Source organism: Heliconius melpomene, chromosome 13 (assembly GCF_056956725.1).
Source record: "Heliconius melpomene rosina isolate 202511_hmr_F chromosome 13, ASM5695672v1, whole genome shotgun sequence".
NCBI lineage: Eukaryota > Metazoa > Arthropoda > Insecta > Lepidoptera > Nymphalidae > Heliconius > Heliconius melpomene.
In genome coordinates this window covers 5772126-5794956 of record NC_140401.1, presented here as the reverse complement: position 1 = coordinate 5794956, position 22831 = coordinate 5772126, and the positions used below count along the sequence as shown (strand labels likewise).

Sequence of the window (22831 nt, the reverse complement as noted above, 5' to 3'; positions counted from 1 at the left end):
TTCTTAAAGCATTGTTTTTTTTACTGCACATTTAAATTGTAATATTCAAATTTAGACAAAGGGCGGTGTTGAGTTCCGTTATCCAACACGCAATGCCTCCAGAATTCGGCGGAAACTGGGGAACGGAGTCTCTTAATGCTATATTCCCTCTGCCTACCTTACTGTGTGCGGGATACAGCGTGAAGCTGATTGATTGATTAATTGAATTATATATTTATTATGACAATCTTTTATTAATCTCAGTGATTTACTTGATATACAGTAATGTGCTGGTTACCAGTTAGGAAGTAATCTACCGCAGAAAAGCAATGTTATATAAATACAAATCCGCATTCTATATTTCTCGTCTGTGGTAATATTCACAAGTTAATGACTAATGAATGTGTCTTTCTTTTCTGTTATCTGTGGTATCTACTATCTTTCTTGTGTGTGAGAAGAGAAACATTTTTAAAACATTGGGAAATTATTTTAACTGTTATTCAAATACAATAAATCTGACAAGTGTATTCTTATTCTCAGTTAAACAAACGTAAGTATTTAACTATTAGTACTATGGAGTACTAATGGCTTACAAGAAATTACTAAGTAAGGTTATAACACATACTTGACAAATCGACAAGTTTCGACATTATTTCTGTTTTTTTTTGTAATAAATCTTTTTGCAAATAATAATTATTTATTCGTTAGAACTTGTTAACAACAAATAAAAGGAAGTTCATAAATTGAATGTTTCCACGATTTTAATTATTTTTAATTTTCATAACATAAGAATATAATTTACAACACTTTTCAGATGCCAGTTGCTGATGAAATCCAGTCCTCATGGGCAGATGAAGTTGAAATTGATCAAGGAGCATTACCACCTCCTTCTGAAGTAGTTGAAAATGGTCTAAAAATTGTAACCGAATATAAATACGACAATGACAATAAAAAAGTAAAAATCGTACGAACATACAAGATCGAAAAGAGAGTTGTATCGAAGGTAATATTATATTACCTTAATTCACTTGAATACTACTATATTCATTATACAATAGAATTATTAATAATTTTGTGTACAAGTGTTAAAAACATTTAAAATCTTAATAATTGTGATATGTGTGGAATGGAATGTCAAAACACTAGGTTCCCTTTGCCTACCCTGCTCTGTAGGATACAGCATGATGATTAAAAAAAATAAATTATGTTTTGTTTTAGAGTATTGCTAAACGCAAGACATGGGCCAAATTTGGTGATTCTGCAAGTGACAAGCCTGGACCAAATCCAGCTACTACTAATGTATCTGAAGATGTCTATATGCAGTTTATTACAAGCAAGGAGGAGGCACAACGCCCAGATGAAGGTGATTTAGAGGCACTTAAGGTAATTTTTTTATATTCTTTTAATATATTCATGTTAAGGAAAGAATTATAACATAAGAAAATGTCAACATTTAAATATTTTTGGATGGATGCTATTAAAAGGTTATATTTTATTTAGCTTTATGCTACCTGTACTACAGGCAGAAGGAACTCAATCTTCCCAGCACTGCTCTATTTTTACAATATTGCATGTTGTTGCGGAACTAAATTAAGCAGTCTGCATTCTAGAGAGTCAAAGTGAAAATAATTCATTCTTCTGAGTGGGAATGGAATCCACAAATGTTGCATATACAGTTATACATTGTTCCATTGAGCAACAGCAGTCAACTTAAAAATGTGTGCTAATTTATGTTAATAAAATATCTCAATGACATCATTTTACATGTTCAAATTATTCCTTGTTTAGGCAAGACCAACCAAGGCTCTGTTCAAGTGTCGTACTTGTCATGGGGAGCATTGGACCACAAGTTGTCCATTCCAACATACAGAATTGGCTCAAGCTAAAGCAAGTGAAGCTGCTAAAGCTGCAGGTAATATCCAATTAATATTATAATTGTACAAGTTTGGAAGGATGGATGTTTGTTCCACTTCCATGTAAAAACTACTGAACGGATTTAGACAAAACTTTAAATTAATATGGCTTATACACCAGAATTACATACTAGGATAGGTCACTAGTTATGTTAAAAATTTGTATACTTGTATATAATAGCTATAAATAATATAAAAATAATAATAAACATTAGCTTTATGCAGGTGGAGCCGGGCCATTGATGTTACATACAGATCCTACTTAAAACTTCTCTTAAAACATTAGTATTTTTTTGGGCAGTATGCTGGTTTCCGAATTAAAGTACCATTTATAATGTTAATCAACTTTACAGAGGCAAAAGCGGCGACTACAAACAAATATGTTGCACCTAATATGCGAGAGGGGGCCAGCCGTGTCCCTGGTCGTGAACCTCCAGGTGCCAAGCGAGATGATTTGGCTGCAATTCGTATTTCTAACCTCAGTAACTTTGCTGTTGAAGCTGACCTTGATGATTTGGTTAGAGGATTTGGGCCTGTTCACAAACTTTATCTTGCTAAGGAAAAGGTATTTATGTTTCTTATTATATATTAAAAAAAATGCATATATTTTGTTTATTCACTTTTGAATAATGAAATGAATTTAATGAAAATAATTAATTCCTATAAATGGAATTAAATCCATAACTGTTGTTGTATGTTGTGTCATCACTATCCACAACAGCCTCAATATATGGAAATATAAAACAAATTGTTATTTTATTTCAGAGCACTGGACAATGCAAAGGATTTGCTTATGTACACTTCAAGTTCCGAGCTGATGCGGCTAAGGCTATTCAAACTTTAAATGGATATGGTTATGACCATTTAATTTTGAATGTAGAATGGTCAAAACCACCACAGAATAACTAAGCATTCTTATTATAAACTAAAAATGTCATAAACTTAGAATGAAGGTATTGTATGAAGCAAGTAGAGCAGATAAAAGAATCTATAACTTTAGACTCTTCAGAACAGAATTTTGTATCTATGTATAAAAAGAGCTATCTTGTTCTATGATTATGATGAAAAATTTGTAATATCTTAAATTTTCAAATAAATGCAAAAGATAAACTGGTTTTATTTACTTTTTAAGTTCTTTTTACAATGATTTTTGATAATTGTACCACATAAAATCCATCAAAGTTAAAATTCAAATGACATTTTTTACTTCTTTAGAATAGCTCATTTTACTTCAAGTTATCATGCAAATGGGTATAGCGTGTCAATATCATTTGGAAACAATGAATTTTTTACTAGATCAAGACTTATATCGATTGTTGTAAAGTAAAGCCTTTTTATGTAAAATCAAATAACATCCTTAATATTAAACTCTCTGCACTACAGCTAGAAAAGAAATAATAAGTTTATTTTTCAAATCCATTAAAGAGAAAAATCCATTTTAGGGTAATAATTTAATAAAGCAAATAGATACACAAAATCACAATTTTCCAATTACATCACACATTCAAGTTAATATAAGAAAAATATTTTGGTTCTTTTAAGCTAATTCTGCCATTCTATATACACATAAACATTAAGCAGAAAAGTTGAAACTTCACCTTAAACATGAATCAAACAAATAATTAAGAATATATAAAATTTTGTTTTAAAAGTGCATATTTTCATCATCACTGTTTGGGCTGTATGTGTCATCTGGCAGTCTAACTTCTCCACAAAACATAAGCTCTACATAATTAAAATAATCTATTGCAATATTAGTGAGCATTGCTCCAGTAGTTACACCAAGCAATGTTCCCAAAACAGGTTTTTGTCCAATAGAACTTCTCAATATTGCCCATAGGAAAATAGATCCAAGTGGCCATAAACAACCACCTAGAAATGCCCAAGAAAATCGCCTTGCTGGTGCTGCAGCTGCAATATGAGGGCGAGCCCAAAGCCAAAGTCCAGCCCCTCCTCCAGCGGAGAGGAATAAAACATCAGTTATATCTCTTCGTGGAAATAACCTAAAAACCATAAATTCTGGTAAGACATGTGGCCATCTAAATTAACTTAATGGGACAACATCTGACTGGGATTGTTCTGTGTCCCTATTTGAGAGAATGATTATTTTTAAATTGTTTTTATTGCTATGATATCAGAGCAAAGTATTGAGTTCTACTACTGAAATGATAAAATAAAGAGTAGGTTAAAAATCAGGTGCTGTTCCAACTTTTATTGTGTTACAAATCATGATAGTCCTAATATTTTTATATCAATAATCAATTAATATCAGTGTTGCTGGATGTCCCAATGTTTAATCTATAAATTAAATGTCCCGATCAGGACAGGCATATCCTGCTCTTCATGGATTAGTCCACATACTAATAGGACTATGAGAAATCCTTTTTTATTACTAAAGGTACAACTATTCCGACACTTAACTGGTAAACTAACACATTATTGTTTAACTATGGTGACATTTTTCAAAAAGTATTTTTTAATCAGCCTTGGGAGTTTTACTTTAAACTGAAATAATAAATGAAATCCTTATTATTTAATTGTTTTGGTCCCGCTTTTGCCAAACTACTTAAAATGTTAAAATACGCGCTTTTCACGGAGATAGATTCTGGCAATGCTGATTAATATAACTTTTTGTAAGCATGTCCTTAATAAGTAATTGTACTTACAAGTTTAGTATCTTACATAAATAATAAATAGTTTTAAAGTAACATACCTCACCATTAACTGAGGGTTCATCACACCGACCGATAGCGTTGTGTAACTAACCAATCCTTGCATAGGTAAATAATAGAACAATACATTTTCTTTGGTGACTGGTGGAACTCGCACTTGATTTAAGGATTTGTTGACTGTTTCTACTGTTTTCGAAACTGTCGCCGGTAAGAAAGTAACTTGTTGTTTCAAGTTAATGTAGAGTTTATGCAAAATATCCATCTTTTTGTAGTTTTAATGTATTCAACATCAGCTGAAGTTAGAGACAGTTTAATAATGTTACGTAGCTATGCATAATTTGGCAAGTAGTTAGGTATATGACGTTATTTGAATTGTAATTTCACAATAATTCTTACATACTATATATATCGCTAAACAATGAAGAGATGAAGACTAAAATTTCCAAGTGCAATGGTCATTGATCAATGGTCTGTCAAGTTTGACAAGATTATTTTTTTTTAATCTAAAAAATCTTGGCTTTTCATTTTGCGTAACATTGATGGCACCTGGCACGCCTATACAGGATAAAAAAATAAAAGTGATAAGCAGATAATTGGGTACACTATACGGCTTATAAAGTGCAGTAATTATGGTGCGTTAGCGTGTGTTTTTCTATGGCTTATGATAGTATGATGATAGATAGATAGATGATAGTATGATAGTTGAAATATATTTGTAGTTTAAATATTTTAATGCATATTTTTACACTGAGATTCTGTGGCTCTTTAATGTATTAATTTTATATAGAGGTAGAGGTAGACATGGGCGTTACGTAGCGTCACTAGTTTCAGAAACTGCTTACAAGCCAAATCACGGCATAACTAGTTTCGGGCTGTCATCGAAACTAGTTATGTCGTGAGTCGGAGCTACGCGGTTATTCGAAACTACGCACATGTTATGTTGTGGTCATGTGTCTGTACACATAACCATTATTTCACATACGTAGTTTCATGAGAGTAAGCAGTAAGCCCTAATCAAGTTACATCGACACTAGCACACTTGTATCTCGCTCTATTATAGTACGTGCCGCGAGAAAAAAAGAGACGAAAATAGGCGAATTTGATCGCATATTTTTTTATATCGATTACTGGAACCAAAACATTGTACTTTTTTGTATTATACACGCAATGAAACGAAAAAGCGATTCTAAAATTTAAATGCAGAAGTTAAACTATAAATAATATTTATGAAAATTTCAAGAAAAACCATATTATTTTTAATAGCTATATTGACACTTACTTAGTTCCATCTCGCTCTATTTTGGTACGTTCCGCAAGAAAAAAAGAGATAGCAGTAGTTTAATATGTATGCGTTTATGCAATTTGATCGAATATTATTTTATATTGATAATTAAAATAAAAACATGTTTTATTATCACACACGAAATGAAACGAAAAAGCGATTTAAAATGTAATCGCACAAGTTAAATTGTATAAAATTAAACTAAATTATGCATAATTTTTTTAAAAATTCGAAAAGAAACTATATTATTTTTAACAGTTACACCAACACTAGTATAGTTGCATCTCGCTCTATTTCAGTACATTCTGCAAGAAAAAAGAGGCGGCAATAGTTGAACTTGTATGCAATTTGATCGATATTATTTTTATATCGATAATTAAAACAAAAACATATTTTTATTACACGCCCATGGGACCAAAATTGTAAATGCTCACGTTAAATTTTACGGAATTAAACAAACCATAAATAAAATTTTTGAAAGTTAAAAAAGAGCCTTAAACGTATTAAGCGTTATTTTTTATTAGTAAGTAATTTAAATTAAACAACTATCCCTTTTTAAAGATCTAATAACTGAAAAAGTAAAATAAGTGAATAAAAATTTATTATATAAAACCTTCCAGAAATATTCCACAAATATTGTATATATCAGAAACTACTTAACCAACTTTTTAAATAAAAAACGATCACCTTGATATGACTTTAGTTTCCGAGAAATTTGTGGATAAACATATTTACACTTGCAAAATTTAGTCGTACCACGTATAGCGTTTAATCATTAAACAGAATTTTAATAAAGTAACTTGAAAAATAATGAAGTGTAATGTAAACTATGTCTATTGAATATTTAAATGTGTGAAATAAAAAAAAATGCACGTCAAGGCACAAGCGTACAATTGTAAACGCGATTGGTTATGGGTTCGATTCCCACTCGAGGAAATTAAATATTTGATATTTTTCAAGTTCTGCATTCCTAGGTTCCCTCTACCCACCCTGATATGTGAGGGATACAGAGTGAAATTTTTAAAAAAAATGTAATAAATAAATCCCTAATGATTTTACTTTATTAACTACATCCCTATGAAGTGTAAATATCCCTTTGCCGTATTTTTAAATTTTAGTTTTAGAAATTTAGGCAGTTAATAAGTGCCAAGTGGCGATTAACGAAAGTCGTTGACTTGAATTGTGAACAAAGTGTTTTGGTGTAGTTATTATTACGTCTTTTATAAAGTATATAAAGAGTAAATGATTTTTTTTTATAAACTTAGTGAACTTAATGAAAAACAATTTAATAATAAGAAGATTTAGATTACGTTTATTTTTTTTATAACTATTTTTAAGTTTTAAAAGAAAAATGTCGCGTGCAAATTTAAGTGTTTTATGGGATTTTTTTACAAAAAATGACGTTTTAGAAAAAAAAGCCAAGTGTAATATTTGTGGAGAAATTTACAGTTATAAAAGCTCGACGGCTAATTTAAAAATACATTTGAAACGAAAACACTTAAGCGCTTATGAGCAAGTCTCTACGACTCAATTAAATTTACGTGCTCCTATTCAATTAAACCAGGTACCACATACAGTAAATATTGCAGCAGACCAATCTGTACAGCCTTGTACTTCATCGTCACTACCTGGTTCCTCTACCTTGTTATCCACGTCCCACCGTTCATCTCAACAGCGGATTGAAAGGTATGGCACGACGAAAAAAATTTTGCTAGATACAAAAAGAAAAATAGATAATGATTTAATAGAGTTATTTATTGATAGTTATCACCCATTTTCTTTGGTTGAAGAACGGGCATTTAAAAAGTTCGCTCGATGGATACCCGGCTATCAATTGCCATCAAGAAAAACGATATCTAATATTTTAATACCTAATTTGTATAATAAGACAACAGAAATAATAAAAAAAGAAATCTCAGACATAGAAAATATATGTTTAACAACAGACCTCTGGACATCTAGAGTTAATGATGCATACCTTGCCATAACTGGACATTATATTGACAAAAAATTTCAGATGAAAATGGTACTTTTAAAATGTGCAGTACTAACAGGTCCACACAGTAGTGCAAATATTCAAAATTCCCTTCTGGAAACTACTGAAGAGTGGAATGTCACCAAGAACGTGAATTTTGTTGTAAGTGATAATGCTCCAAATATTAAAAAAGCCATAAAAGACTTGGGCTGGAAGCATTATGGGTGTTACGGACACACCCTTAATTTGATAGTTCAAGATAGCCTACAAATTGTACAAAACAGTCTAGATAAAGTAAAATGTATAGTCCGCCACTTCAAAACAAGTACCATTGCCTTAGAGAAGCTTTTGAAAACTCAAACACAAGACAAACCAGACCTAATACCAAAGCGCCTAATTCAAGATGTTCCAACCAGGTGGAATTCCACATACCATATGATTGAGAGGTTTGTGGAACTCGAAAGCTACATTCGTGCCACAGTAGCCGTATTAAAAAAAGACTTGCCAATTATTTCAAATGAAGAGTGGACCGTGATCGCGGAACTTTGTAAAGTGCTGAAACCATTTGATGAAGCTACTAAGGCGATGAGCGGTGAAAATTATATCACTGCTAGTTCTATCATCGTTATGACTAGATGCCTTAAGGGATCGTGTGATCAACTTAAGATTGAAAATTTCACAGACATAACGAAATCGGTAATTTCAGTGCTTCATTCCGGATTGGAAACCCGCTTCGAAGGGGTGGAGAGGAGTGGAACGTTTTCCATTTGTACGTTCCTGGATCCCAGGTATAAAAATAATGTTTTTTCAGATCCTCAAGAAGCATCTAGAATAAAAAAAAAAGTTGAAGAAATGATAGCGGCAAATATTAATAGGCGAAGCTATTCTGACCAACCGTCGGTGGCTCCTACAGCAGATCCAGTCACCAAAGATAAATTTTCACCATGGGCAATACTTGATTCTCTTATAGGCAAACAGCAACAAACTGGCACTCCATTATCACGTGCCATAAGAGAAGTAGACTCTTACATTAATGACGAGTTTCTACCAGTCTTTGACGACAACGGGAAGTTTAATTCTCCGTTGGCTTGGTGGGGATCAAATAGTCATTTATACCCAAATCTAGCCGTTTTAGTAAAACAATATGGCAATATTGTTGCGACTTCCGTTCCTTGTGAGCGGATATTTAGTAAAGCTGGACTGATGATAAATGAGCGTCGCACCCGACTAAAAACAAATAGAGTGACTCAATTGACATATTTAAATTCTAATTTAGATCCAAATCGATTCAATTAATAAATAGTATATATATAAAAGTGTGAATAATAAAATACCCGCAAAGCCCGCACACAGCAGGGTAGGCAGATGGAACCTAGTGTTAAAACACTCCATTCACCACTTTCCGCCGAATTCTGGAGGCATTGTGTGTTGAAAGGCGGAAGTTAACGATGCTCTGCCTCGACACCAGAGCGATGAAATGAAAATATAAATGTAAATAAATATTTAATTTCCTCGAATGGGGATCGAACCCGCAACCGTCGCGTTACAGTCACGTCCGTGTGCCGTTGCGCCATGACTTCCTCTACAAGCTATATAATTAAAATAAATATGTAAAATTATAAAAATATTTATTAGAATCAAACTCGGAACTTCATTGTGCAGCACATATGAATTGTTAACCTGTTCCGAGTTTTTTTTTGCTATGCGTGACGTAGCTTTCTTAATGTTTATTATTTATTAAAAGAGTCGGTTACAATCGCTTGCGACGTTCACTTCACACTTGTATATCTTAAGCACGTTGGAATTTTTTATGCGATCTACTAAGACTTTTAAGAATTCCAGTTAAGATATTATTTTATTTAATTCATTAATTAAGAGTCAATTAGAATATTGTTCAACTATATGGAATCCATATTATGAAACACATACAAACTGATTAGAACGAATTCAAAAAAAGTTTTTAAAAATGTTATCTTTCAGAGATCATGAAGTACGATGACTTATTAAAACATAATAATATGTTAAAATATCACATCGCAGAACGTTGATGATTCGTTACGTTTGTAAAAAGCTCAACAGACAAAATATTTTATATAAGTAAGTACGTCATAAAGAATTCATAACTGAGCTTACAATTTTTATATTTTTTTAAGATCTTAAATTTAGGTTTTGTATTTTGTTATTCTTTTGTTTTATATTTAGATATATTCAGTAATAAAATTTAATTTAAATTAAAATATATTTACTTAGTTCATTTTTTTATAATTAAAGCTGTGTTTATGTTTTTTTTATTATTTATTTATTTCAACACTACAGACGCTTGGTCCGTACCCTTTTTTACTTTATTATTATATCTAATTTTCCTATTATATATATTAATTACATTATTGTTTTTATATTACTTTATATTGTTAACTTTATATTGTTTTATAAAATTTCATTTAGATCTAAGGTGTTAAGCGAGCTTTATTATAATATTATATTTAACATTTTTACACATTACTAGTTATACATTTATAGCTGTATTTATGTTATAAGTTTAAGTTTATGAGCCTCTTTTTGTAGTTATTGTAGTAACGTTGGCTTCCTGATAAATAAATAAATTGTGCTTCACGCTGTTTCCCACACATAGCAGGGTAGGCAGATGGAACCTAGTGTAAAACTCCGTTCCCCACTTTCTGCCGAATTCTGGAGGCATTGCGTGTTGAGTGGCAGAACTCAACGCTGCGTCTTGCCTCGATACCAGAGCGAAGAAATGGAAATATTAATTTAAATAAATATTTCATATCCTCGAGTGGGATCGAACCCATAACCAGCCGGTTTTACAGTCACACTTTGTGCCTCTGCGATATGACTGGCCTCAAGTTTCATTCAATTTTAAACCTTATTTTCTCCATTACGTGTCAGTTTTTGCAATTTTGTTAAATTTCTTTTTCCATTCTGTAAGTGTAAAATTATTCTCTCTTTTTTTGTATATATCTTGTGTGTTAAATAAATTTGATCAATTTTTCCACATAATTTGGAATTTTAATTTTACTCCGTAATTAAATACATCAAATATTATTAAATAGCGATCAGCGAAAAACGATATAAAATTCTGTATATTAAAAAATATATATAATAAAGTGTAAATAAAAAATGTATAAAAATTATTGTATATAAAATAAATTAATAAATAATTACATTTTAGTACCTAGATATTGTAATTTAACCTAAAACGTTTTCGTAATCATAACTATAAAAGTAATCGTATTAAACTTACAACTGCTTATGAAGCATTTGTAACTAGTTACAGAAATAACTAGTTTCTGAAACTAGCTACGCGTGTGTCCGAAACTAGTGATAACTGGTTATGCTTAAAAGACGTTACGGCCCATGTCTAGGTAGAGGTAAAGGTAAAGACTACTTTCTTTGTCATAAATTGTTATGTCAGTGTCAATGTCACAACTCAAGTCAAAACAGTTTTATGGTTATGATCACAATCAAGATGACAACTATGAGGTTATTTTAAAATATAAATTATTGTAATTTGTTACTTGTTAGTATAAATTTATTACAATAAAAAAAAACAATAAGTTTCAATAATAAATGAACAATAGGTTTATTAACTTCTTATGTTTGTGTATCTATTTAGAAATACTTTAATACACACTTGATCTAAAATATTTTTATATTTTTAATTGAAAAGAAATAAATATGATAAAATTTAAAATTAAAGCAATCAACGCTTCTCTTAGGCAAAATTCTAATTGTATTAAATGGCTAATTGCTAGAAGAAAATCTTCATGTATTCTTGGAATAGAAACGTCCTGTGACGACACTGGATGTGCTATTATTAATGATAAAGGACAATTGTTAGCAGAAACGTTACAATCTCAAAATCTGGTACATTTACGTAATGGCGGTATTATACCAGACGTTGCTCAAGATCTTCATAGAAAATATATTGAACCTACAGTGCATCAAACATTACAGACAGCTCAATTGACCATGTCTGACATAGATGCTATAGCAGTTACATTAGAACCTGGGCTTCCTCTAAGCCTTGCAATAGGTATGAAATATGCCAAGCACTTGGCTAGAACCTATAGCAAGCCAATTATACCTATTCATCATATGCAAGCACATGCTCTAGTAGCGAGAATGAATCATAATATTACTTTTCCATTCTTATCATTGCTAATATCAGGTGGGCATTGTTTATTAGTAATTGTGCAAGATGTTGATAAGTTTCAATTGTTAGGGGAAAGTATTGATTGTGCTCCAGGCGAAATTTTTGACAAGATAGCCAGAAGAATGAAACTACGTAATATATCCAGATACTCACAATTGTGTGGTGGAGAGGCTGTTGAGAGAGCAGCAGCGAAAGCAACAAATCCACATATGTTTAAATTGCCACTTCCTTTAGCAGAATATAAAGATTGTAATTTTAGTTTCAATGGCATTAAGACCTCAGCTATGTATCATATTTATAAGAAAGAAAAAGAACACAATATTGAGGCTGATGAATTAATACCAGAATTTAATGATTTATGTGCAGCTTCATTAATGTCGGTGACTAGACATTTGGTTCATAGAACTCAGAGGGCCATGGAGTTTTGTGAAAGGCATCAAATAATTCCAGATAACACAAAACAATTAGTAGTGTCGGGAGGTGTAGCATGTAATAATTATATTTTCAATGCTTTAACTATATTGTGTGACGAATTGGATTACAAAATATTAAGGCCTACAGCAAAGCTATGCACAGACAATGGAATAATGATTGCTTGGAATGGTTATGAAAAATGGCAAAGAAAATTAGATATAGTTACAGATTTAGGTAGTTTAGATTTAAAAGCGATTAGTCCTATAGGTGAAAGTCTTGTTGACCAAGTTATTGAGTCAAGAATACCAATAAAAATTGTAAAATTAAAATTATAATATTTACTTGTTTTTAATTTACTACTAGCTTTGCCTGCCACTTACCTGTAGCTTTGTCCTTGTGGACATTTCTGCAAAATAGCCTATAAATTAACTATCCAACATGTTTTTTTTTATTTTTAATCAGAATATTTTATGAGTTAAATAACAGTAGCAAATTTAGTAAATGTAATTTACGTTAAAATTTTCAGTAAGATTGTGTTCTAACAAATCTACCCAATACTTAAGTATTCAAAAGAATAGTTTGAATAGAAATACCTACGACTTAATAAATATACAATATCCACATAAATATGTAAGTTATTTCTACCTGGCGAGTCCGCCTCATGCTAGTCTACTTTTTGCTATGTGCATTTTTAAGCGGCGATATTTTGTAACATGAAACTTGAAGCTCAGTTATGCGAAATAAGTCGCGTGTATTTATTGTGTTTCCTTGTAACAAAGAAATGTTGAGAGGATTTGATTCGAAACTCTTTCTAAGTGGTATTTTAAAATGTACTAAACGAGTACAAGCAAGAAATTCCACGTATTCTCAGATTAATAATAATGTTAATACCTTTGATAGTATACCTGGACCAAAATGTTATCCTGGGATTGGAACGCTATATAAGTACTGGCCTTTAGTGGGTAAGCTTCATATAATAAGTAGATTTTCTGTATTTCTTTTGTAATACTTAAATATATCTACTCTAATATATTTTTTTGATTTACGTAAATTTTATATTTTTGTAGTACTCAATTAAGTACCTACCTAGATATATTTTAAGTAAATTTTATGCATTTACTTATAGCTAGTTGCCACACTGAGCGGCATTTGCCCCTGCATAACACGTAATTTGATGCGCTTGTTTCTATATTTACCTACAGGATCAGTAAGTCTTGATTTGCCGACAAATATTATTTTATTAACCTCTGAAAAATTGAGCTTGATGCCTTCGTGTTGCAGGAACTGAAGCGTGTGACTGTAACGCGGCGGTTGTGGGTTCGAATCCCACTCGGGTTGTTGAGTTGTGTTAAGTTCCTCCACTCAACACATAAATAATACCTCGAAAATTCGGTGGAAATTGGAGATGGAGTGTCTTAACACTAGTTGCTCATGCTTATCCTGCTGTATGCATTCCTGCAAGTTTTTCGTGAAGGTATCATAATATATAGATGGCGTCTAAGTATATGAAAATCTTTCACTAGGTGACTATAACTCCAACGCATTAGACAAAGTCGCGTGGCAAAATTGGCGTAAGTATGGAGAATTGGTTAGGGAAGTACCCATCGTTAATGTACTACATGTGTATGATCCCGACCTAATAGAAATCGTGTTACGACAAAAAGAGCAATATCCAGCAAGGAGGAGTCATATAGCAATGTTACATTATAGACTCGCCAAAAAAGATGTTTATAATGGTGGTGGACTTCTTTCTACGTAAGATTATAATTAACCTATATTTATTTATTATTTAATTGTAGTTGTTAATAATTTATATTAACATAATCATTATCAATAGCTACATAATGGTAAATACTTTGATACATTTTAAAAGATTTACTACTCGGTTTAGTTTTTTTTGTAACAGAAAACACCGCCTTTAAAGTTAAAAAAAATATTTATTATATCTATATTTGTATACTAGGCTTAAGGTTGGGTACATTTATTGGGTTTATGATATTCAATATAATTTCCTTGACATATTTTTTTAGAAATGGCCCAGACTGGTGGCGTATAAGAAGTGCCTTCCAAAAAAAGATATCAAATCCATCAAATGCAAAACAATATGTAGGAGAAGCAGATAATGTTGCTAGAAGATTTGTAAAATGGGTTAGCGAAAGCAAAGTAACTCATAATTACGATTTTTTAAATTATTTAAACCGTTTATATTTAGAAGGTATCTTATTTTATTCGTAATATATTTTTTATCTTCACGGTGATTGTGTAACGACAAAAAAGTGTCAAGGAACAATCGTGCGTTGAGCTGATGAATCAGCTTTACCCGCATTATATATAGGTATATAGCAGGGTAGGCAAAGCGAGAGCCTAGTGTTAAAACATTCCGTTTTCCACTTTCCGCAGAATTTTCCAAGCAATGCGTATTGAGTGGTGGAGTTCAACAGCGAGCTTTTGCCTTGGTACCAAAGCGAAAACATTAAATTATTAGGAATCAAACCTACAATTTAAAATTGAATCAAGTTTTAAACATAAGGAAACTATAAAAAAACTAAAATTAAACTTGCACTGAAATTTTCAGTAATCGGAGTTGTGGCTTTTGATGTGAGCTTTGACAGTTTTTGTTCCCAAGAACAAAACTCTGAATCTCGCAGCAGCAAAGTGATTAAAGCAGCTTTTGAGTCTAACAGTGGTATTTTTAAGTTAGACAAAGGCATTTTATGGAGATATTTCGAGACACCTCTTTACAGACGACTTGCTCAGTCCCAAGAATATTTAGAAAAGTAAGTAAATAACATACTGTTTTTTTTTAAAATTTAACCATGTAGGTATTTAACTATCCCGCATTTAGCAGAGTAGACAGAGGGAACTTAGTGTTAAGACACTTCGTCCCTCACTTACCCCCGAATTTTCAAGACAATTCGTGTTCAGTTGTGGAATTCAACAGAACGAGGAAATCAAAATATGAAATAATTAATTCCCGTGAGTGAGAATCGAACCCACAATCGTCATGCTTACAGATATTTTATCACTAAAATGAACATGTTTTTATTAGTTTTCTTAAATATATTTATTATTTCATTTGTGTATAAAATGTAATATTTTATTTATTTTATTGGTAAATTAAATCTATAACCATTTACAGAATATCAATGGATATACTTCTGGAAAAGTTAAGCTTTTATGAAAAAGAAGAAAATGAGATAGACAAGTGCTTGTTAGATTCATTTTTAAAGTTGCCTGAGATTGATATGAAAGATATAATTGGAATGATGGTGGATATCCTAATGGCTTCGGTAGATACGGTATGGTACCTTAATAAGTATGATTTAAATATACTTTACTTTGTATTTTAAGGGTTCCGAAGAAAAAAACATAAAACCCTTATAGGATCATTTTGTTATGTTCCTGTTCGTCTGTTCGTCTCTAAACAATATTTTTTATCAAAATTGCGTAGAGATGTCAAGCTGAAATAATTATCAAATATCTAGATCTAGTCCCTTAGACTGAAGAACAAACTAAAATTCTAAATCATGTAATTAAAACGCTAGTAAATAAATAAGCGGGAGTATCGCGTTTATGCTTTGTTTTTACCGTCGAAATCCCCTAGAGGTTAAATCTCCACCTAGAATTATATGACAATAAGTGAGAACTCACAGTACAAATACCACTGAAAAATATTACAACTTATGTTTGTAGTCCCTTTCATAAAAAATAGTTCATAGTCCTATAAACACACAAACTTAAGTTTGTCAACTTTTACATGTTGTACTTTAGGTTGACCTGCAATCATAAAATTGGTACGGAGTCCTAGACCAACGAGCAAGTTAGACGCGCACTTGATCGGTTTTTTTATTAATTAGATATTACATTCCAGACTTCAAACACGACTAGTTTCGCATTGTACCATTTAGCCCGAAATCCAAGTTGTCAGAATAAAGTGTACGAAGAGATTTCATCACTTTTGCCTACTAAAGATACCGAAATTACTGCTGAAATATTATCAAAGGCTGTATATTTGAGAAGTTGTGTAAAAGAAAGCCTACGCTTAAATCCTGTTTCTATAGGAGTGGGTCGGGTTTTACAAAACGATGTCATTTTGAAAGGATATTTGGTACCTAAAGACGTAAGTAATATTTTTAGTTTAATTCTTGATTGAACTGACTACTAATTTTTTTTTTATTTTTAACTGAATAGGTCTATGTTTAATAATATTATAACTTTCGTTTGTTCAGATACCCGTAAGTAATTATTACACTTTCAAGCTAATTAAGTTTACCATAATATTTTTCTCTCCTTAATAATATACTTTTTACAGACGACAATAGTAACACAGAACATGATAGCCTGCCGTTTGCCACAGTATGTCAAAGATCCTTTACATTTTAAGCCAGAGCGGTGGATTCGAGGCTCTCAACATTATGAAAATATTCATCCTTTTTTGAGTCTGCCATTTGGTTTTGGTCCCCGTGCGTGTATAGCGCGAAGACTTGCGGAGCAAAACATGTGCATAGCTATTATACGAGTACGTTTGGTTCGAATGTTTGATATTATAATTTTATAACTTCACACTATATCCCACATTAAAGGATAGGCAGAGGAAACCTAGTGTTAACACTTACTGCGTGATGAGTGGCGGAATTCAACACTACAGTCTTTGATATCAGCCATTTTTCAAATGGGAATCGAAACCACAACCATCACGTTTACAGTAGACACGTTACTGCTGCGCCACGGCGCCTTCTAGCGTAGACGTATTAAACGATTTTTTTTAATGTGTTAATGAATTATACTGTTTGACAAGAATGGAAAATTATGAAATGATAATGATAATTTACTGTCGGTATAATTAATTTCTTTTAACTTTATTTTAAAGTAAGTATTTACCTACTAAAGAAAACTAAACTTTACAACGGCTTATTTTTACCCGGCTATTAAGGAAACACTGATTTTCGGGCGTATCTTGTATGTAATACGTTTTACGTATAGAAAGCTAGTAAATTGCTATATTGATTATTCAATATGCTATTATAATAAAAATACATTTTTTTTTCAGCTTATTAGAGAGTTTAAGATTCAGTGGATTGGAGGTGAACTTGGGATAAAAACCTTTTTGATAAACGTCCCTGATCAACCATTATCGTTTAGTTTTACAGATAGAGAAACTAAAAAATAAACAAAAGCTATTTCTAGTTTATATTTTATAGTTACGCTAATGTTAATAGATTATATAACAATCAAACAATAATTAAATAAATTTATTATGTTTATTTCTTATTTTAATATATAAACTAAACTACAATTAATAAACTGGTCTTTCTGGAAGTTCCAGCAAAGGTACAGCATTAACAGTGTCTCCATTTTCTACGATATTTGGCAAAACTCGTTGTAGAGCAATGATGTGGGCACAATAAGCCGAAAATGATGACATCGGTTCTTCGTACACCTCGGCTTTTTGTTGCTTTAAAGGAACTTTGCCAAAAAACATTTGAGATAGACGATGGTTTTTTAATAATCTGCGATTCCTCCTTCGCAATGGAAATTTTGACACTGTTACGGAAGGTAAATGCCTGGTCGCAGTTATTAAATCTTCCTGAAATGGCATCAGAGTTTTGACAGGTCTCTTAAAAGCCACACCAAGAGGTATTCTGGGTAAAGGACGGACAGACGGTCTTATAAGATCTTTCTGTTTCGAAACGTTTTCGAAGTCAACAATGCCAGAATATTGCGGTTGAACATAATTGGGGAAACATGGAATAGCTATTTGATAACCAATACAGGGTGATAAGGGAGATACTGGCTTGGGTGTTAAAATTTGGAGAGGAAGTTTGGGAGGATTTAGAGGCATCAGTGCTGGTGCTTCGGGAATTATAATACTATGTTCTTTTTCAATAGCCACTTCAGGCTTTGGAGTTTCCTCGATTATTACATTCTCTGGTTGTTCAACTATCATATTCCCTGGTTCTTCCACTATTACACTCTCTGGAACTTCAACTATTATTTCCGCTGGTTCCTCAACCACTATCTGTGGGAGGGCAGGCATTTCCAGCGGTGCTAATATGGGAGCTTCCGGTATTTCTGGTAATCTCTCAATAGGTTTTTCTTCTATTCTTTCTATTACATCATCAGTTTCTTTGGTAATTTTATCATCATCCTTGGTGACTTTGTCACCATCCTTAGTGATTTTATTATCGTCTTTGGTGATATTATCATTATCTTTCACAATTTTGTCATTTACTATTGGAGCAGAGTTCACTGATGCACCGATTCCCGTTTCATGTTTCTCTTTTTCTTCTTTGATATCTGAGTCATGTGAAATATAAGGGCTGTTGTTAAGAGTCGAACCTAATAAAATCTGTGGCTTGAAAAAAAGGTTATTTCCTTGTTGCAAAAATTGTGCCAAATATGGAGGTATTATCGCCGGTGATGTTTTTACTTCTATATCTCGACTGTGTTTTTCGTTTTTAATTTTTGAATCAGAATTTTGTAATGAGAAGCTGGCAGATATTTGATTAAAATCGTCTATGTCATCTGGTATCGAATTGCATGGCAATATAATAGTCGCTACTAGAAGTAAAAATATTCGTAGTCGAAACTGCAAGAAAAATACAATAATATCAATGAAAATATTTAAAAAAAATAAGGAAATTATATTAACGACAGATTCTTAGTAATTTAAATTTATAATATTTGAAATAAAAGTCTTACCATCCTCCTTTTTTGATAGGCTTAAACAAATTGAACGTAAAAATTATTTGTTTCGCCGATTTATAGTAATCGTCATTTGCTAAATACAAAATTTAAAACCTGTCCTTAGATTATATATCTATTTCTCCGTACTTGTAATTTAATGTAATATTTTTCTTGAAATACTAATTACCGATTGGAGGCTATTATCATTAGGACTTATTATTATAAAGTAAAAGTTAATATGTAATTACGAAATAGTTTACCATATAAACTGTTACGTATCGTGATCAACAGCAGACTTATGTCAATACGCATCAAAGTCAACTACTACTTCGGCAACATGAATACAGTAAGTTAAAATATTAGTTAAACTTAGTACCTTATTTCAGAAATGCTAAGATAAATTTAAAAGATTATGACAATTTATTCAACATTGTTTTTTTTATTACAGTTAGTGGTATTTTTTGGTTTACTGGCCGTGGCACTTGCCGCTCCGAGCGTAGATCCAATGACGGCAGCGAGACGAGCGCTGCCAGCGTTGGAGCACGAGGAGGTGCATGACGAGTTCGGGCAGTACGCGCTGCGCTACGTCACTGCAGAGGGAACAGTCGTATCCGAACGAGGCCGCCTTGTGCCCTCTGCTGATGGCAGTGGTTACGTGCTTATTACTGAAGGAGAAGTCTCTTACGTCGGCGACGACGGCAAGACCTACGTCACCAAGTACAGCGCCGGTCTGGATGGCACCAAGGTTGAGGGTAACCATTTACCTGTCCCACCCAAACCGATTGAAGCTTAGTCACCAGTACAAATTGTAAATAAAATACATAATAAAACCTATAAGTTGCCATTTTTGTTCCCAAGCTATCTTTCGTAACTAAATTTTTTTACAATATATCGTAACTAAAGTTGATTTATAATGTGGAATCGACAGACCAATCTTGAATTGAGGTTTTAAAATATAAATGGAAAATAAGAAAATATTTAATAAATTCACTTACGTTTTGAAACGTAATAAGTTAATTGTGGCCGATGTTTAGTTGTGTGATATTGTTTGTAAAATTATTATTTCTTATTATTAGAAAAAAAATGTGATTGATATAAAAACATCGAAATTTCAAAATAACGGAATCTTCTATGACTATAGAATCAAACATATTAACTCCGACTGCATAAAATTAAAAAAAAAAACAAGCTCAATAGTTTATTGGGATTAACAGTCGATCATCGATCTATAAGTAAGTTTATTATATTAACATATCATTTTACACCAACCAATATCCATGTTTTGTATGGACCAGACAACCCTTGTCTGGAAGCGATCACCTTTTGGTGATAAGGCCGTCTTTATACCATTTCTCATTTGTTTTATCTTGTATCTGTTTTATGTTTAAGTTGGTATAGTAGGTGGTGTAGTATTAAATAAATATATAATTAATATTACTTATTGAGAAAACGTATAAAAATTTGAACGTAGCCGGATTTGAACTCTTTGGAAACCGTTCAAGTGTTCTGACCTACTAAGTCATACGTTCTCATCGAACTACGTCAGATTTTTAGGAAAATTAAAAGTTTATTTTATGAGGGCGCTTTCATACAACAACTCGTGAATTGACACCTACCAAAATCATGTATACAGGGTGGAAGAGGCAGCGCTCCTTTTACTAAAACTGCATATAGGGTAAAATATTTTAAACCCAGATGTAAAGAAATTAAGCACGATAACTGAACAGTTTGGACGTAGGATTTTTTTTTCATTTCACGATTTTTATCCATATCTGTATTTCGAGTGACGCACACATACGTAGGCGACGTTGCCGATTTGACAGGTAAGTGTGTGCGTGCTTATGTTATACTTTACAAATGGCGTTTTATTTTAAAACGATAATTTTTTTATTTATTTTGTTTGAAAAAATAACTTTTTCATTTTTAAGAATTATTTTTTTTCCGAATTATATTAGGCTTTTATAGAGTAGTTTAAACTGTGGTTTAATTTAAAGTGGTGCTGACAATTCCAACCTGTATAATGTGTAACGAATAAAGTGAAGTACAATTTTTTTTTTAAAAATATGTAATAATAGGTTTGTTGGTAGCGACGTTCAGTCTTAATTTCATGAAAATATCAATAGATTCCGAGGAAATAAACTTTAAAGTTAAGGGTTGGTTACCACATAACTTTCTTATTGATTAATATAATGGTGTGGTGTCGTGGGACACCAGGTAGGGACGAAGTTCCTTCGGCTAATGTAGAATCGACACAAATTGCAAAAAAAGTCGTGCTCAATTTTATGTAGGTTTTCTTGATTTTTCTCTTAAATTTTGCTGATTAGTTTCTATTTAAGTACAAGAAAGTATTTAGGAAATTCAGTATTTTAGGAAATAATAAATTACTTAAAATAAAAAAAACATCGTAATTCAAATTATCAACTAAAAAAAGAAAGAGGGAGAAAGAGAAAGGTATTATACACTACTCGTCTGTGTATGCGACTGTCGCGCCTGCGCACGTCTCATTTAACGGTTTTATTCCACGCATTTTTCTTACGGTTTTACTATCACATTTTTTTCAGTTCGGTCACGCAGCGAAATCCCTATCCCTTCCAAGCCAGCCGTAAGGAACTTCGTTCCAAAAATGATGTATCGCTTTATCAGATAAAAAGCCATAAAATCATATAAAAATAATTCATTAGAAGCTAGTGCAGCTTTCCCATGCTTATACCCTTTGTAAAAATCTCCCTACAGAGATACTAACGACATAAATAAGCTTAACAGCATGATGAGAACGTATGACTCAGTCAGAGGGCTTGGATGGTTTCCTATAGGCGCAAATTGAAATCCCTCTACGTTAAAATTTATATACGTTTTTAAATATAAATTTTTCTTTCTTTAGTATTATTTTCTTAGGTTTCTAAAGGCAAGGAATAATGTGGGAAACAAATATGGAAAAAAGAACCAATAGCGTTTCTTAATTAAGTATTTTATTTACATTTTGTACTGGTGACTAAGCTTCAATCGGCTTGGGTGGGACAGGTAAATGGTTGCCCTCAACTTTGGTTCCGTCCAGACCGGCGCTGTACTTGGTGACGTAGGTCTTGCCGTCGTCACCGACGTAAGAGACTTCTCCTTCAGTAATAAGAACGTAGCCGCTGCCATCAGGAGCGGGCACGAGGCGGCCTCGTTCGGATACGACCGTTCCCTCCGCAGTGACGTAACGCAGGGCGTACTGCCCGAACTCGTCATGTACCTCCTCGTGCTCCAACGCTGGCAGCGCTCGTCTCGCTGCCGTCGCTGGGTCTACGCTCGGAGCAGCTAGTGCCACGGCCAACAAACCAAGAAATACCACCAACTAAAACAAATATTAATATTTTTTATTTTTTAAATAATTTTTAAGCTCATGCTTTTAATTTATTTTAATTGTAATTCATTGATATATTTGACTGTCCGGAATATTGTAATAAAAATATGTACCTATAAAATATAATTCTTATAAATATATACTCACAGTGTTCATTTTGCAGGAGTGTGGTTGAGGTTGAACGTTATTGTGTGCTTGTTTGCTTTCAGCCGTAATTTATATTGTAAATTATTTCAAAAGAATACGCTTTATATATTTTATAGTCACATTATATCCCTAATTATAATGAATTCCTATAGATAATTAATAAAACTCGAATTGTGTAAAGAGAAACTACTCAAGAATGACAAATATTCATTAGGTATCATTATACAACAAATAAAAATGTA

At 32.2% G+C, this 22831-nt stretch overlaps 8 protein-coding genes across 9 annotated transcripts; 5 read left to right on the top strand and 3 right to left on the bottom strand.

The window, feature by feature from the left end:
* Nucleotides 1-381: 381 nt before the first annotated feature.
* On the top strand, nucleotides 382-3002 carry eIF3g1 (eukaryotic translation initiation factor 3 subunit g1). The gene is made up of 6 exons (XM_085195599.1): nucleotides 382-529; nucleotides 794-982; nucleotides 1198-1362; nucleotides 1768-1891; nucleotides 2246-2457; nucleotides 2658-3002. Exons 2-6 carry the CDS (start codon nucleotides 794-796, stop codon nucleotides 2799-2801), a joined length of 834 nt encoding a protein of 277 aa, XP_085051725.1. The 5' UTR covers nucleotides 382-529; the 3' UTR covers nucleotides 2802-3002.
* Nucleotides 3003-3328: 326 nt separating this feature from the next.
* On the bottom strand, nucleotides 3329-5085 carry LOC146532699 (uncharacterized). Its single transcript, XM_085195600.1, has 2 exons — nucleotides 4606-5085; nucleotides 3329-3895 (listed from the first exon to the last, which is right to left on the bottom strand). Exons 1-2 carry the CDS (start codon nucleotides 4824-4826, stop codon nucleotides 3538-3540), a joined length of 579 nt encoding a protein of 192 aa, XP_085051726.1. The 5' UTR covers nucleotides 4827-5085; the 3' UTR covers nucleotides 3329-3537.
* Nucleotides 5086-5238: 153 nt separating this feature from the next.
* On the top strand, nucleotides 5239-12765 carry LOC146532697 (putative tRNA N6-adenosine threonylcarbamoyltransferase, mitochondrial). The gene is made up of 2 exons (XM_085195598.1): nucleotides 5239-5359; nucleotides 11211-12765. Exon 2 carries the CDS (start codon nucleotides 11518-11520, stop codon nucleotides 12742-12744), a length of 1227 nt encoding a protein of 408 aa, XP_085051724.1. The 5' UTR covers nucleotides 5239-5359; nucleotides 11211-11517; the 3' UTR covers nucleotides 12745-12765.
* LOC146532698 (zinc finger BED domain-containing protein 4-like) lies at nucleotides 7870-9117 on the top strand. The gene has a single exon (XM_085196295.1). The coding sequence runs from the start codon at nucleotides 7870-7872 to the stop codon at nucleotides 9115-9117; it is 1248 nt and encodes a 415-aa protein (XP_085052421.1).
* Nucleotides 12766-12913: 148 nt separating the features above from the next.
* dib (Cytochrome P450 302a1, mitochondrial) lies at nucleotides 12914-17618 on the top strand. 2 transcript variants are annotated; one of them, XM_085195596.1, is made up of 8 exons: nucleotides 12914-13371; nucleotides 13933-14164; nucleotides 14440-14624; nucleotides 14985-15186; nucleotides 15549-15708; nucleotides 16281-16529; nucleotides 16722-16928; nucleotides 17460-17618. In XM_085195596.1, the coding sequence occupies exons 1-8, from the start codon at nucleotides 13143-13145 to the stop codon at nucleotides 17577-17579; spliced, it is 1584 nt and encodes a 527-aa protein (XP_085051722.1). In that variant the 5' UTR covers nucleotides 12914-13142; the 3' UTR covers nucleotides 17580-17618. The 2 variants fall into 2 exon arrangements, with proteins under 2 accessions (XP_085051722.1, XP_085051723.1); XM_085195597.1 differs by lacking the exon at nucleotides 12914-13371 and adding an exon at nucleotides 13396-13616.
* A 46-nt stretch (nucleotides 17619-17664) lies between these two features.
* LOC146532695 (uncharacterized) lies at nucleotides 17665-19303 on the bottom strand. The gene is made up of 3 exons (XM_085196280.1): nucleotides 19284-19303; nucleotides 19112-19131; nucleotides 17665-19069 (listed from the first exon to the last, which is right to left on the bottom strand). Exons 1-3 carry the CDS (start codon nucleotides 19301-19303, stop codon nucleotides 17706-17708), a joined length of 1404 nt encoding a protein of 467 aa, XP_085052406.1. The 3' UTR covers nucleotides 17665-17705.
* Nucleotides 19025-20362, top strand: LOC146532694 (larval cuticle protein 65Ag1-like). Its single transcript, XM_085195601.1, has 2 exons — nucleotides 19025-19442; nucleotides 19545-20362. The coding sequence occupies exons 1-2, from the start codon at nucleotides 19395-19397 to the stop codon at nucleotides 19887-19889; spliced, it is 393 nt and encodes a 130-aa protein (XP_085051727.1). The 5' UTR covers nucleotides 19025-19394; the 3' UTR covers nucleotides 19890-20362.
* Nucleotides 20363-21974: 1612 nt separating this feature from the next.
* LOC146532693 (larval cuticle protein 65Ag1-like) lies at nucleotides 21975-22641 on the bottom strand. Its single transcript, XM_085196758.1, has 2 exons — nucleotides 22590-22641; nucleotides 21975-22433 (listed from the first exon to the last, which is right to left on the bottom strand). The coding sequence occupies exons 1-2, from the start codon at nucleotides 22596-22598 to the stop codon at nucleotides 22089-22091; spliced, it is 354 nt and encodes a 117-aa protein (XP_085052884.1). The 5' UTR covers nucleotides 22599-22641; the 3' UTR covers nucleotides 21975-22088.
* Between the last annotated feature and the right edge of the window lie 190 nt (nucleotides 22642-22831).

Coding starts and splice junctions, on each gene's coding strand:
- LOC146532697 (XM_085195598.1), top strand. CDS start 11,518: ATGATAAAATTTAAAATTAAAGCAATCAACGCTTCTCTTAGGCAAAAT.
- LOC146532699 (XM_085195600.1), bottom strand. CDS start 4,826: ATGGATATTTTGCATAAACTCTACATTAACTTGAAACAACAAGTTACT. Junction 3,896..4,605: donor AACCCTCAGTTAATGGTGAG/GTATGTTACTTT, acceptor TATGGTTTTTAG/GTTATTTCCACGAAGAGATA.
- LOC146532694 (XM_085195601.1), top strand. CDS start 19,395: ATGTCAATACGCATCAAAGTCAACTACTACTTCGGCAACATGAATACA. Junction 19,443..19,544: donor ACTTCGGCAACATGAATACA/GTAAGTTAAAAT, acceptor TTTTTATTACAG/TTAGTGGTATTTTTTGGTTT.
- dib (XM_085195596.1), top strand. CDS start 13,143: ATGCGAAATAAGTCGCGTGTATTTATTGTGTTTCCTTGTAACAAAGAA. Junction 14,625..14,984: donor AAACCGTTTATATTTAGAAG/GTATCTTATTTT, acceptor TGAAATTTTCAG/TAATCGGAGTTGTGGCTTTT. Junction 16,929..17,459: donor TGTGCATAGCTATTATACGA/GTACGTTTGGTT, acceptor TTTTTTTTTCAG/CTTATTAGAGAGTTTAAGAT.
- LOC146532695 (XM_085196280.1), bottom strand. CDS start 19,303: ATGATAATAGCCTCCAATCG. Junction 19,132..19,283: donor ATGATAATAGCCTCCAATCG/GTAATTAGTATT, acceptor AATTTGTTTAAG/CCTATCAAAAAAGGAGGATG. Junction 19,070..19,111: donor CCTATCAAAAAAGGAGGATG/GTAAGACTTTTA, acceptor TAAATTACTAAG/AATCTGTCGTTAATATAATT.
- eIF3g1 (XM_085195599.1), top strand. CDS start 794: ATGCCAGTTGCTGATGAAATCCAGTCCTCATGGGCAGATGAAGTTGAA. Junction 1,892..2,245: donor TGAAGCTGCTAAAGCTGCAG/GTAATATCCAAT, acceptor TCAACTTTACAG/AGGCAAAAGCGGCGACTACA. Junction 2,458..2,657: donor TTTATCTTGCTAAGGAAAAG/GTATTTATGTTT, acceptor ATTTTATTTCAG/AGCACTGGACAATGCAAAGG.
- LOC146532698 (XM_085196295.1), top strand. CDS start 7,870: ATGGTACTTTTAAAATGTGCAGTACTAACAGGTCCACACAGTAGTGCA.